Source organism: Paroedura picta, chromosome 1 (genome assembly GCF_049243985.1).
Source record: "Paroedura picta isolate Pp20150507F chromosome 1, Ppicta_v3.0, whole genome shotgun sequence".
NCBI classification, from domain to species: Eukaryota; Metazoa; Chordata; class Lepidosauria; order Squamata; family Gekkonidae; genus Paroedura; species Paroedura picta.
The window spans coordinates 107983468-107998814 of record NC_135369.1 but is presented as its reverse complement, the minus strand read 5'-3'; the positions used below and the strand labels follow the sequence as shown (position 1 = coordinate 107998814).

Below are 15347 nucleotides of genomic sequence, written 5' to 3'. Positions count from 1 at the left end.
CCCAGTTGCTTCATTCATTCTGGTGCTGCTTATACTAGCCGTCTGCTCATCCCCAGTAGCATATTGGACACCTTCCGACCTGAGGGGCTCATCTTCCGGCGTCATATAGTTTTGCCTTTTGGAACTGTCCATAGAGGTTTCATGGCAAAGATACTGGAGTGGTTTGCCATTTCCTTCTCCAGTGGATCACCTTTTGTCAGAGCTGTCAGCTATGACCTGTCTTGGGTGGCCCTGCACGGCATAGCTCATAGCTTCACTGAGTTATGCAAGCCATGTCAAGGCAGCGATCCTTGAAGGGGTAATAAGCTATATTAAGTGCCATATGGCCAAAAGTAAAAAAAAAAATCAAATTAACAAAATCAATCAAGAGTCCTGAGTCCCCTATCTCACTAATCCAGCTTTTTATCATCCTTTGACCATGGAGGTACCGCTGAAATATTTTTCAGATTTCAAGGTACCAGGAAGTGATGTCAGCTAGCCTCACCTTCCTACCACACAGCCCATAAGTGAGAGGAGACTCAGGTAGCAATGATTTAAATGGCCAGGGCCCCTCCCCTTCCTACCTCTCCAGGCCCATCACTGCCGTTCCGGAAGAGGGCAGGTCAAATAGGGGCAATTAAAAATAATTAAAACCTTTTTCTTTCCTCTTCACTTGGATCCAAAAATGGCAGGCACAGGGTGGGAAGGTTCTTCCCAACAACCATTTTGAAAATCCCATGCCATGGTAACATTGTGGGGCCTTCAAGTTACCACAGTTGGAAACCCTGAACTTATCTGTTGCCTTCAGCATGGACTAAAACCCACTTTAGCAGATGGATCTGAGGAAATGGGCTATAGTCCACAAAGAATAATGTGATACTTTCTAGACTAAAATAAATAAATAATGTAGATTAAGAAAACATCAGTTGCTCTTCTTTTCATTAACGAAAGCATCTTAAATCCAGCATCTGCCTTGCCACACATGTCCACAGAACTATGAGAGGGCTGTTTTGGTTTTGGTCTTTGAAGGCTAATGCACTAAGTCCACACCAGTGGATATCCTTGTATGAACTTTATTCAGGTGAAATGAGGTGACAAAAAAACCCAAATCCACAATGAAACTGAAATAGTTGTATTTCAACCGTTTATTTTCCTCTTTACCTGCATATGGAGTCATGGAACCAATTCTCTCTCTCTCTCTCTCTCTCTCTCTCTCTCTCTCTCTCTCTCTCTCTCTCTCTCATTATTATTTTTCTTTTAAAATGAAATTTAAAACTCAAAATGAGCTTAGGGTTGTTTGTTAGATATTACACCACTTCTGGATCTTGCTGCTTTCCTGATTCATTTCATTCACAGTTCATTCTGGAATGTGAATCAATGTTATTTCCTGTCCAGCTGAAGGGCAGATGAGGTTACAAAGTGGCTTGATTAATAGTCCGCTCTTCAGATTTGCTGAGATTGAGAACCAAACAACTGGGAAGAGGAAGGGAGGGGAGAGGTTATTTAGTTGAATTACTTGGCGCATAAATTCTAGTACAATCTTGTAAAATCTTCATTGTCTGACAGGGATTAGTGAAGGGGCAAAATGACCTTAAGAACTAGTCTAGCCAGAATGAGGTAAATTTCAACAGCTTCTGTCAAGGTCCTCCCCTTACATACACACACCCTGTGTGTGTAAAATGGAGCAGCTGCTCACATCATAAGGTCTGATTAACACAGAACTGGTAAATAAAAACTTTCCTGTTGTAGTTGAGAGTAGCTTGGCATGATCTTACAAACATCTTCCCAGTTTTCTTTTTAAATCAAGCAGTAGGCTGGAATTGATCAAGTGTTCTTAACTGGAAACTTGAGAGGGAGGCAGGGAAAAGGGACAGGAACAAAATTTGCATGTATCTATGAGAAGGAACCGTTTCAGAACAGTTATGAATGGGAAACTTTGGAAACCACGTTTCCCCACAGACATTTCGGCTGAACTTTAGGAGCAACGAGGCTGTTGTGAGCCTTCAGAAACCTACTCTGTAAACTGGGACGATGATGTTTGGTGTTTTTATTTTTCCTGGAGTCTAAGAAGTTTTCCTTTCCAGTAGCAGCTGCCTTCTCTTTAGAGGATGCCTGTGTTGAATAGATTTTTCAGCGTGTTGGACATGGGTAGGCAGTGGGGAACTGAAGAAGATCTGATGCCCTTGCCTGTAGGCAGCCAGCCCTTTGGTCAGCCAAAGATCCTAGCTTGGGAGCTGCCTGAGATGTTCAAAATGGTAAAGCTAATTTGGAAGTCAAAAAGTGATCTCCAGGGAACAAAGCAGAGAGGAGTTCTAGAAATTGAAGATGCTTCAAATAGTTTCTCAGGTAAACTTATAAAGTGTTATAATTTGTGCACTATAAAATGAGATGCATTTTTCTTATTAATCTCACAGACTTCATAATATTGCTCCTAAACCAATATATATATTGCTCATGGGCACCTATTTGGGAGTATGTGTGTGTGTGGGAGGGGAAGCATTTAGATATTAAAGAATTAGTACTATGATGTGGCATATAAATTAATTTACTTAAATAATTTGTATCAAGTGCAAAGAATATCTAACTAGTCGCTCATGAAAAATACGGGGTAACATTTCCAGAACCACCAAGAACAGCTGCTTGTTTCTTAGTAGATCTTTAAAAAATACAACAATCCAGCTAAAATTAAGCTCTTTGAATAAATTTGATTTCAATGTACAAGAGTTTCAATGTGCTTACATTTTTCCACTGAAGTCAGAGGGATTTAAATGTGTACTTAACTCTGGCTGAGTAGTGCCCAAACTACTTTTATTATTTGTTTCAATTTTTTTTCGGCTGCCCTGAGTCTTCAGGGATAGGGTGGAATAAACATCAAAATGAAATGGCTTGAATTCTAGAATCAGAATTTCTTTCTGGAATCAACTTTGTTTTATATTTTCATTTTTGTTTTAATGTATATCCTTTTGAGCAGTACAAATATCACAGTACCTTTCAGTGATGATGAAAAAGAAATTTTATCTAAGGAAATGTAGTCCCGAGATCTCAATTTAGCATACATTTTCAGATGTTATAACACTGCTGACAAATTGGTATTTCTATTAGTATGAAGGTCAGTGAAATCAATAAAATACTTCTATGAAACGTAATAATTTTCAGAACTTCATTCCATATTCCTCCTCTTTAAAAATAGGACAGTGACTTTTTTTAAAAGTTAAAGGACTTTGTGTTAGGTTTTCCTGATTATTTTTATTCAAGGTGATTGAAATCCCACAGGATTTTTTATGATTGTAAATGTTTATGTATAAGAAGTGCCTTTTTTCAAATGTGTATGTAAGCCTTTGACTTTGTTGTGCTGCAGGTAGCCAGTATGTATGAATATATTGAACCATATGTGCCTGTATGGTGATTGGGTAACTTTTGAATTATTAGATTAATGAGCTAAAGAATGAATGCAAAGTATGTACACTTACACATTACAGAGTTCACTGCATGTTAAAAGCAAAGAGAGAAAAAGAGTAAGGCCCTAACTCTACCATTACCATTTTATTTCTGTCTGCCATACTGATGTTGTCAGTGCTCTCTATACACAATCACATATATATGCAGACTTGCAATAATATTGTCACATTTTAATGTCACAGAAAATTTTGTGTTTCTGGGAACCTATCTGGAGAAACCCCTGGAGTAGTTTTACAGCGCAATCCAAAGTAAAATAGTTCTTGATTCAGAAAAACTTTCTTTGCTTTTGTTATGTTTATAACTCAATTAATGGTTTCCCTTCCTCTCCCTCCCTCCCTCTTCAGTTTCTGTGCAGAGCAGGACTAGTGCTGAGGATAGGGCTGCTGGAGTGTCTGCGGCTGCTGTCAGGTTGGCCATCACAGGTTAAGCAGAGGACACGTAGAGACTCTTAACCCCATGCATTAGGTGTATTATAAAGAATACCTGGAGTGCTGGGAGAGTGTCCCTGTCTGCTAGCCCATGTTGGGTGCCCAGTAGAGTGGTTGACATACAGGTGAGGCCTGGAGATATCCAGAATTACAAGTCATATGCAGTCTATATAAATCAGTTTCCTTGTAGAAAATGGCTGCTCTTGACTCTGTAACATTATACTGAGTTTCCTCCTCTCCCCAAAACCTGCCCATCCATAACTCTACCCTGAAATCTCTTGGAATTTCTCAACCGGGAGTTGGCAGCCCTAGATTTCTCCACATGACTGGGCTATCTGGCAGCAGCTACTGCTAAACTCCCTTTCCCCCAGCGTGTGACTCCGATCCATGTTGGGTTCCCTATGGCTGTTTTTCAGAACCCAAAAAGGTACGTTGGGAAAAGTAGTAAGAAAAGTCCAGCATCTTTGAACATTGGTAATCAACAGGAAAAATGATTAAATATAAATATAATTTATATAAACAATAAATCAAATTATAAATAAAATAAATAAATATTGAGCTTTTAAAAAACTGGTGTTAAAAAAGCCAGGGAGTGAATAATGTCAGCCTCTAGAGATACATGCACTTCATATTTGATTGCTCAAACTGGGAACAATTTATATTAAAAGGAAATTAAATCAGAAGTCTTTCTAGGGAGGTTATTTTGGGTAAAGGAAGGAGACAAAGCTGTGTATGATTACAGATGTGGTTCATCTAGAAGAGAGGGGATGGGGCAAACCAGACAGCATTTTGAAGTTTTATGGGGCCATTTGGAAATTAATATACCTTGGTCAGAAATGGGTGAGCTAATGCAGTACAAACCACATTTTGTGGGCAAATAACACTGGAAAACACAGGAGAAATAAGCAATACAGGGCAAATAGTGTTGTTATCTACTTCCTTCAGTGAGGTTAGATACGATGCAGTTCTATGTAAGGCTTCTAGGGACTCCGTACCTTTGAGGGGAAAGTTTGTCACAGTGAACAGGATTGACAAAGTTTTTGTATTTTGTGGAGACTAAAACAAATGTGATAGATTTTTTCACTTTTCTGATTTTATGTAAATGGGTGGATAGATAAACTCAGGCTGATTTTGCATGGCAGTAGCCATGCCAGGCTGCTGTGGGGGATGGTGTGGAATGTTATGCTCTGTAGCTTTTTGTGTCCCCACAAGGGACACATTTAAGTGGAGCACCTTGTCCCCCGCTAAAATGTGTCCTCCTGGGAAACACAGTGATGGCAGACAAGTGTGGAAGGTTGCAGAGGGGTTATTTTGCAGGAAGGTGGGATTGCACAGAATGCAATCCCACTTTCTTGCATTTTTTTTAAAGCCCAGGTTTGCCCCGTGGCAAAGCACCACAAAGGCGACTGGAGCATTTTTTGCCTTCTCTAGCCACTGTAGGACTGGGAGGCCCTGCTCTTCCCAGTCCACGTGGGCCTGCTGCAGTACAGGCCCTGTTGGCCCCTGCAGCGGGGTATGGGAACACAGATTCTCCTGCATTCCCTTAGCCCAGGGCAAATGAGGGCCAAATCCGCAGCAGCCCTGGGAGGGGGCCTGCCCAGTGGCTGCATCATGTGGAAGTGGGGATTAGCCCCAGTTCCATATGAGCGGCTTCTTGGCCTCAGACAGGCAGACAGGAAGATACAAAATTTACACACATCCCTTTCACTGTTCAAACAGGAAGAAGGAAAGATAACTGTTGATTTCATTCTGTAGTTCTAGATTCACTTCTGAGAACTCATTCATCATCTTTTAAAAGTTTGGTAGATCTATTATTTCCATACTGCAGTAATTTGAACTCCCTGTCTTCATGAGAGCCTTCAAGCACTTTGTTTCCGGCCTTCATAGTTAAAGGCTTGGCAAATCTCAGTCTCCACAACAGGAGAGATACTTGCAGTAACTACTAATGCTGTTTTACATGATAAACACTCAGAAGTGTGTACTTTACTTTCAGATGCCATCAGGAAGTGAAACATCTTAGTGGCCTCTCCCTTTTCCTGTAGACCTTTTAACAACTTCACTGCACGAATGTTTTCCAACAAATACGTCAATAAAGAGAATTGTGGCTTTTGGTAAAGCAATTGTGACTGGGTGGGGATTTATTTTTAAATTATCAAAGTTATTGAAATATGCATACGAAGAAGCTTTTAGAAGCAACCTTTATTTTCCTGGAGATTATATCCTAACCCTTCTGCTTTACCTCCCCCAAAATCCTGGATGTAGAGTATTCTATTAAAAATAACCACGCACACTGTACACAAAATGGAATTAAATTCCTACCTCTCTCTGAAGACAATCAAAAGGCCATTTTACATGTTACTATAGTCACCTTGAAGCTGCTACAAAATTTCTCTCCTTGGCTTGTCTCCACAGTATTTTGGGAATATGGTGAGTTGAACATTTGGAAGAAGGGAGGTCCAAAGCTCTAGAGAAGCCACCATACCAACTTTCTGCTTATCTTTTCCAAACATGTTTGGTTCAGACCTGATATTCACATATTCACACGGTGACAGCCCTACTTGGAGTTGGCATTATGGTTACCACTCTCCAAGTGGGGCCTACTAAGTATGCCTGAGCTTTTCATAGTTTTGATTGTTCACTGTCTTGGAGACCCTAAATTGCATGGAAAGGTGGCATAATAATTTTCTAAAACAGTGATAATCTGTGTTCCTGGTGCCAAATGTGGCCCTTTGACACATGTAGCTATTATGAACACTCTTCCCCATGACACCTGCCTCAGTTTTCAGGAAAGTGGGGAGTTTCTTTAGAAATGGGATTAATTTCATCATTAGCTTATCCCAAGATAGAACAACTGTATTTAAAAAAACAATTTAAGGGATGAGGTGATATGATAACAATTTTAAAAACAATTTTAGAGGTGATATGATAGCTATCTTTAAATACCTGAGGGGCTGTCATATAGAAAATGGAGCAGAATTGTTTTCTATTGCCCCAGATGGCCGGACCAGAACCAATGGGTTGAAATTAACCCAAAAGAAATTTTGGCTAAACATCCAGAAGAATATCCTGACAGAGTGGTTCCTCAGTGGAACAGGCTTCCCCAGGAGGTGGTGAGTTCTCCTTCTTTGGAGATTTGTAAGCAGAGGCTAGATAGTCATCTCACAGAAATGCTGCTTTTATGAATTTAGGCTGATTGTGAGTGGGTGGGCAGGAAGAGATGTTCCATTGTTGGTCTCTTGTGGCCCTTCCTTGCATACCCAGGGAATTGCTGATTGCCACTCTGGGATGGTAGGAATTTACTCTAGGCCAGGCTGGATTCTGGAGATTTTTGGTGAAGGGATCGCTTAGACACGAAATTGTGCAGGGTGTTGGACCAGATGACCATGCCCTTCCAGCTACGCCAGGGGGACCTGCTAACCCCATCCTTAATGGCTATTACATTGCCTGGTCCTGCAACCCCAGGAATAAGCTGTCCAAGGTCAGAAATGCTGGAGGGAATTGAGAGCCAGGCCAGGCGAAGGCCAACCCCATGTACATGAATGTAGAAAATTGCCTTATGCTAATTCAGACTACCATGCCCTAGATAATCCAGGCTAGCTCGATCTCATCAAATCTTGGAAGCTAAGCATGGTTAGCCCTGGGCTGAATCTTTGTTTATTCCTGTTGAATTCAGATCGATTTGAACTTGGGGCTTCCTCATTACTTTCCCCCGGCTTGAAACAGAAAGTGCTCTGCACTTGATTCGGGGAGCTGAGAGGGGGAAGGTGGAGGAAGTCCAGCTTGCATGTTTTATTTCTCCTCTTTTGACTGTCGGTGGAGAAGCAGCACGAGGCTCTTCCTCTATTGAGCATGGGGGAGGATGCTGAGCAGCCAGCCAGCCAGCAGCCTCTCAGAGAATAAGGCAAATCTCTGCTGGTTCTGGAGCACAGATTTCAGAGGGAAACAAAGAAAAAAAATAAATCTTGGGAGGAAAGTTTTGCAACCAGGAAGCATTTGAACTGACACCCTGAGCAATCAGGGCTTTTGTACAATGTTGGAGGCTCAGCAGCTAGTTAGTTTGGGGGAAAGCAGAGAGTTGTACCTTTAGTCATGCAATTTTTCAAATATCGACAGTTAAAACCACTCCAGGATATCGCAAGGAAAAGGTAGGGTCAGTCCGGATCAATCCTGCTTGTTGCAGATGAAAAATTTAAATCACCCCAAATCAAAACAGAAATCGCATTCCGTGTAGACGGCAGGGACTGAATCAACCTGGGATTGCAATAAAAGCTCCGTGCAGATTCAGTCCTGGTCAGTATTTGGATGGGGGACTACTACGGAATACCAAGGGTAACTATGATGAGGCAGGTAATATCAAAACACTCCTGTACTTCTCTTGGCTTGAAAACCCTGCAGAGTTGCTATAAATTGGCTGTGACTTGCTGGGGAAGAATCTTTCCCAATGCTGCTACTATGTCCTTTTCAGCTCAAAATGCGAGAGATTGAATTTGGGACTTTCTGCATGCAAAGCATGTGCTCTGCAACTGAACCATAGTCATAGTCCCTCCTTTCTCATGTCTTGATCCTCTAGAGTTGTTTATAGCAGAAATTAAACTCTCAAGTGTACAAAGGCAAGTGCTGTTTACATGGTGATTGTAATCATGTTTGAGAGCCCGATTACTTGCTTCCTTCTTTAGGCTTCCTTTACTTCACTGAAACAATTCCACATGTGGTATACTTTATGTCTTGTTGGCTGTGTCTGATAGCAGATAATTTAGATAGCCACAAAGCAGTGAAGCCACAGATGTGGTTGAAACAAAAGCCCATTCTATTAGTAGCACCAGTGGCATTTTAATTAATGTATTTATTTTTCCATTTATTCGCTTCCCCTCTCCAGAGGCTGAGGAGAGCTTACAAAAGGTTTAAAATACACAACAAATCAAATATTACATTAGGCTTTAAAATTAGTATTTAGAATTAATAAACAATCCAATCAATTCAAAGCTTACCACCATCTCCTCTTTACAAGGAACTTATAGGAAGCTACTGAACTGGGAGAAGAGGGGCATATGTAGTCCTTAGAGTAGGTTTTCTCAAGATTTCATGAAACCCCGGGGTTTCTTGACAGCCCTGAAAAGGTTTCTCAAATGGGTAGGGATTAATTTTAATATATTTTTAAAATACATTAAGCATATATTGACTGGCATGACCAGATGGTCATGTTGAATCACCCCCCCCACACACACACACACACAAAATGGCCAATGATGGGCCTAGAGGGGAGGGGGAGGGGGAGGGGGAGGGGAGGGGCCCTGGGTAGGCATGTACACAGCTATGCTTCCCAACCATATTCTGCATGATCGCACCACTTCTGGGGCTTCTCGAAGACTGAAGTATGTTTCAGGGGTTTCTCAATGGTAAAAAAAAATTGAGAAAAGGTGTCTTAGAGGGTGTCATGCCCACACCTGCTGCACCTCTGGCTGTGACTCCAGAGGGCGCTCCAGTGGCCATAGCTGATCCATATTTGCTGACCGGGCCCAGAACTCCCCAGGCAACACCTGGAGATCTGGCTAGGGAAAATCATGTTGGGGATTGAGGCCAACCCAATTCCCCAGAGGATGAATAGCCTGGTCCCAGCCAGGCTGCCACCCAGTCCTACATGCCAGCTTATGTAAAACCATGGGAAGTTTCTATTTATGTGATCGTAACATTTTGTTTTGCATGAGTTTGTTGCAGATATATTGACAAAGATTAAAAGAATCTATGGACTGTACATTTCACCAAGCACTTCTTCTGCTTCTGCATAATTATCATTAAAGCCAACAGGAGTTATGTCTCGCCAATGCTTGGTGGACTGGACTTTGAAGTAACATAGGCCAAAACAACGGAGATTACTCAGCAGTAGAGCTCAGCTGACTGCTTCATGGCTGTGAGAAGTTATGGATTCTGGTTTTGCAGGATGCCTACTCATCCCCAGATTCACACCAGAAGTCCATCTGATTGTAATTATTACGATTCCATTTTCAGAATGTTGCAGGAAAATAATTTGTGTAAGGAAAATAAAGATTCTTGGTCATGTCTTACAGCAACAATAGTAGGTATGCAACCCTGGTATTGTGCTTTGAAATACTTTGAATGTCCAGCTGCAAAATGCTATTTCATTAAGTCCAGATTTCAGGCAAGTGCCAAATGTACTCATGACTAGAACTCAACTTTATACCCACCTCAGTTCTCTCTTTGATTAAATGTACAATGAGGTTCTTTTCTGATCAAGGGTGGTTTATTTTTAGATGCATGCTGTGTGGCTGGCAAAGCAGTATTAAAAGCTTAACAGGGTTTCCTAATTATATGCCCTAAGCCTGATAACAAAAAGTGTAGAATACCCATTACTAATGAAATGTTCATTTCTCTCAACCAAGTTTGCCTCCACAGACCTCACAGATCTTTTTCACTAATATTTCTGTAGGTACCATGCAGCCAGAAATGTGCTTGCGCCTGGCTTTGCTTACTGTGCAGCACTAAGAAATTATATGGTTTGGGCAAGGTCAAATTACTACAGAATTAGGGGGGAATGTATACTCTATATTTAGCTAGCCTGCCCTGTATACACAGACACACACATGCAAAAGCATACTGTTTATGTGCAACCTCATGAACAGCACAAATCATAAAGAATCAATTAGTGGAAATCTGAGAGTAGCCAGTTCAAGGAAACCTGAGCTGCAAAACTCAGATGCCACCCATGGTTCAGACTTCATTGCATGAAAAATATGGTCTTCGAAGGTCTACCTAACAGGCTCCAATCACAGTTGGACAGCACATGACTGATAACAATGATCCTTGGAGCATGTTTCCCAGTGCAAGGCCAATTGACTTTGAGCTGAACTGATTAGTCCAAGGGCACTTTGCATATTTTATTTATTTACAGTGTGTTTTTAAAATTATCATAACTATGGCTGGATGGATCCTGCTTGCATTTCTTGCAGTGTAGCATCCAGTTACATTCTCATCAAGTCAAAAGGGCAATGAACTGGGGAATGTCCAGGAAATACTATAAAATATGAAGGATCTTGTATATAAAGCCTGTGTTGCTTTTTTCTTAAGATGTAACATGCAGAATTCTGCAAGATTCACTCCTTGGATGGTTGACTGAAGATGGAACTGAGAATATTTGCATGCTTATGAGTGACATAAAGATAGAAGGCATGGTTAATAATATTCTGATATGTCCCTTATCAAGCAGTACTGCTAACAGAAGGTACCCTAGTGTCACTTGTTCATTCACAAACTACGGGGTGGATTCAACCATATCAGATGAGGCAACTGCATAGGCCAGCACAATCCAAAGATGAGTATTAAGGAGTTGGCATAGCCTAGCCTTTATTGCCCTACAAAAACAATATACCCTATATATTCGCGTTTAAGCCTAGTTTTTCAGCACCTTTTTTGCACACTGAAAAAGCCCTCCTCAGTTTATACACGGGTATATACAGTAATTGAAATAAAAGCCTGCTCCAGCCAGCCAATCGTTGCTCTAGCAGCTTGTAGGACATCAATGGTTTGACTGAGGGTTTTTCCTTTTGCCTTCACTTCTTCCTCTTCTTAATCACTTCTTCCAAACTGTGGGTGAAAAGTGGGGTACAAAAGCCAGCAGCTATTCATCCTGTTGACTTTTCTGTATTTGTTGGGGGGGGGGCTGGATGAGAGAGCCTGTGATGATGGAGCATTTCCCACCCTCGGCTTATATGCGAGTCAATACGTTTGCCCAGATTTTGTGGTAAAATTAGATGCCTCAGTTTATATGAGACAAGGTGGTTTGCGCCCTTTGGCCCTCTATATGGGTTATCTCCCATGAGTAGGAAATCTGATTTGAAGTCCGTATTTCCGGCGGGCAACATTGATGGACTTCTTGTTAGGTTTCATGTGGGTGGGCAGTCAGCGGACTGCTTAGGCAAGCCTCATTCACCTCGTATAGCGCCAACCCTCCGTGGGAGGTTTTGATTAAAGCTGTGGCCATTTTAAGCCAGCATTTGAATCGCGTCTTCCTTCCACCAGACTGGCCTCATACCAGCCAACACAAACTGAATCCGGCATTAAAGTTCAATGAGTTTTAAGGAAACGATTACACTGGAGATAGTTGTAACAACTAAGAAATAAGTCTAATAGGATAAATATGACGATGTATCTGGGGGAATGGATGAAGGTAATCAGCTAGCATTTAAAGTAGGATACCAGCCTTTAAAGAGCCTCTTGTGGCGCAGAGTGGTAAGGCAGCCGTCTGAAAGCTTTGCCCATAAGGCTGGGAGTTCAATCCCAGCAGCCGGCTCAAGGTTGACTCAGCCTTCCATCCTTCCGAGGTCGGTAAAATGAGTACCCAGCTTGCTGCTGGGGGGTAAACGGTAATGACTGGGGAAGGCACTGGCAAACCACCCCGTATTGAGTCTGCCATGAAAACGCTAGAGGGCGTCACCCCAAGGGTCAGACATGACTCGGTGCTTGCACAGGGGATACCTTTACCTTTACCTTACCAGCCTTTGGGTGGTGCCTGGAGTTATCCCAGAGTTACAGTTGATCTCCAGACTACAGCAAAAACTTCCTCTGGATAATGTGGGCACTGATGAGCTTTCTGCCTTTCCCAAATGCAACTACCCCCAAGACTGCCTTAAATCTCCAGGAATCTCCCAAGTCCAAGTTGGTAGTTCTAATAGACAGCCCTTGTGCAACAGCTGAGAAAAAAAACTCTGTGAGACAAACCGAAATCTCTCTAAATGAGATTCCTTATATGAGAAGATAAATCTCTTCTCCCTTAGTTTGTAAATAAACAAATGAAACTCGGGTATCTTCTGTTAGCAGTGCTGCTTGATAAGGGACATATCAGAACATTATTAACCATGCCTTCTATCTTTATGTCACTCATAAACATGCAAATATTCTCACTTCCATCTTCAGTCAACCATGAAATCTCCCTAAATGATGATGATGATGATTATTATTATTATTAGATTTATTTCCCGCCTCTCCCGATAGGCTCGAGGCGGGTCACAACAACTAATCCCATTAAAATTCCCATTAAAACATCAATCTACTAACATGGCGGCTAAAAATCCCATCCCTCCCCCAATTATTAAGAGGTGAACAGGAAAGGATAGGGGAGTAGCGTACACTCCAACTCCTAGGGGGGGAGCGATGTCGCTGATTTGCTGACCCCAGCCTCAACCATAGACCTGGTAGAAATGAGAAGAGGAAGGTTCTTCAACTAGGTCTTTGGTGTGTGCTCTGCTGATGTGTCACAGATGTATGGATTCAGGGTGTTCTGGTGCTGCCCTCCTCCAGGATGAGACAGCATTTTATTTTCCACAGCTTGAACACGAAGTTAAACAAGCAGGCACTTTACTGGTTCACTCATGGCTTCCAAGGCTTCAGCAGATCATCACAGTATAATAATGGAGCAGAATTATCAGGAACTATGCATGTGGAATCACAAGGCATGGTTTTTGTTTTCTTTGCAACTGCAGGCCTCTCTCTCTCTCTCTCTCTCTCTCTCTCTCTCTCTGGAATAATCCAGCCAATTTTGTGCAGCAGTGATTTGAGCTGGAGTGGCCCCTTTCCAGAACTAACAGGAACTTGAAATAAAGCCCATAATTAAATCCACATTACTTAGGATCACAGTGGCAGCTTCTCTCACTGTATTTTATAATTCCATGGGGGGTGGGGGGGTAGAATGGTAAAATGGGATATAATAGAAAATTTAAAAAGGCATTTTAAAAAATAAACCTTGTATACATTAAAGTGCATTTCGACTAGATGGAAGATAACCTATAATAGTATAAATTAGAGACAACTCTCAAAATGGGATAAAGTCCCAATCTGGGATAAAGTCAAACAAGTTGGACTTTGTGAAGAGGGAGTTATCCCCTTAACTCTAGTATAATTGCAAGCAAATAACTCTCAGCAGATTTTGGCTTTGATCAACCATCCATTTAAACTGGTATAATTCCTCTCTTCTTATTGGTACCTGGTTTATTGTTATGTCCAGAATTGTTCGGAATCCAGTATTTAAGGTATTCCTATCACATGTAAGTCACAGATCTCTTTCCTTTTTCCAATTTCTTTTAAATGGTGTCTGCTTGTATCTAATTCTGCCTTTCCACAAGTATGTGATTTAAAAAAGAGAGAAGGTTATTGCGTTAAAATGCTGCTGCAGCATAACAGCTATTGTTTTACAGCTGGAAACAGCGTTGTAATACAATCGCTCCTTTTATTTAAAAAACTCAGACGTTTTGGGACAGAGGGAGGGAGGGGGAGGAGGGAAGGATGGTAACAAGGAAGGGGGTGTCTCAAAATGACTCAAAATGGCGGTCGTGGGGAAAACCCCAAAGCCAGCATTTCCCCATTTGGCAGCTGCAAATTAGATGCTGCCTTGAAAAATGAACTCACTGTAACTGGGAATTTTCTTGCTGTGGTGCAAGTGAGAGGGCAATTCAGGGCTGTACCTGGGAAGGCAGATTTTAGTGTGGAAACAGATGGAAAAGGCAGCACTTTAAAAAGGCAAATCTGAATTACCGTATTTGCTGGCGTATAAGACGACTGGACGTATAAGATGACCCCCCAACATTTCCACTCAAAATATAGAGTTTGTTACATTACATTACAGTACTATGGGCCACTATGGGCAGCTATGTCTGTCCCAACTGAAGTGCACCCGGTGTATAGGACGAACCCCCCACTTGGAGGCATGTTTTTCATGGGAAAAAAGTAGTCTTATACGCCAGCAAATACTGTAAATCACTACTGTGGAAATGGTCAAAGTCCCACCTAGAGTCTGGCAATCCAAGGGTTGGAGCCCAGCCCAGTCTGTCCATTTAAAGTATATGTAGCTGAGGTGAAACAACAACAACCTGGCTTTCTGTTGGCTTCAAAGCAAGCCCCCCCCCCTACAAAACAGTGTTCTCTGTATATGGTAACTATGTGGGTTAATTATGAAATTACATTGGTAACTCTCACAAATGTACTGCCAGCCAAAAGAATTAAGATCTTTAGATGACATTTCATATTTAATATACTTAAGCACCCATGAGAAATTTGCAAGAGTGCTGAAGAGGGAAGCAGAGACCAATGTCCCATATTCTTCACACATTGGAAGAGAACAGAGCCTAACTGGACTTTACAAACTGCACAAATTTTCCACAGGGACTTGCAGCTATACTGGCTGTTAAATCTGCAGGTTTAGAGGTGGACATGGACACTGAAAGTTATTTGGACTCTTTATTCAGACCCCAGCATGGTACAAAGAAGAACTGAACTGAACTAACCACCCCCCAGAAAACCCCAGCTTATATATGTCAGCAAACAATGGATTGTCCCGCCAGTGCACACTATTGGCTAGTTTCAGTTTAAAGCTTGGTCCTCAGCAGTCTACAGACACAACACTGTCCATTAAAGTTCCTGGTGGAAATTCATGAATAAACAGGTAGCAAGACCAATTTATATCACAGGAGAAGG

General features: G+C 41.7%; 1 protein-coding gene across 6 annotated transcripts in view; it reads left to right on the top strand.

Annotated features, from left to right (window-relative positions):
• PDE7B (phosphodiesterase 7B) overlaps positions 1-15347 on the top strand; it is a 251800-nt gene that overhangs the window by 163551 nt on the left and 72902 nt on the right. Inside the window, exon 1 of one of the 6 annotated variants that reach the window (XM_077351916.1) lies at positions 1719-2325. The exons of 4 other annotated variants lie outside the window; for them this stretch is intronic. In XM_077351916.1, the coding sequence (XP_077208031.1) occupies positions 2088-2325 (238 nt within the window). In that variant the 5' untranslated portion in view covers positions 1719-2087. Of the gene's footprint in view, positions 1-1718; positions 2326-15347 lie in introns of those variants that run through there. One more of the 6 variants, XM_077351926.1, reaches the window with a different exon arrangement.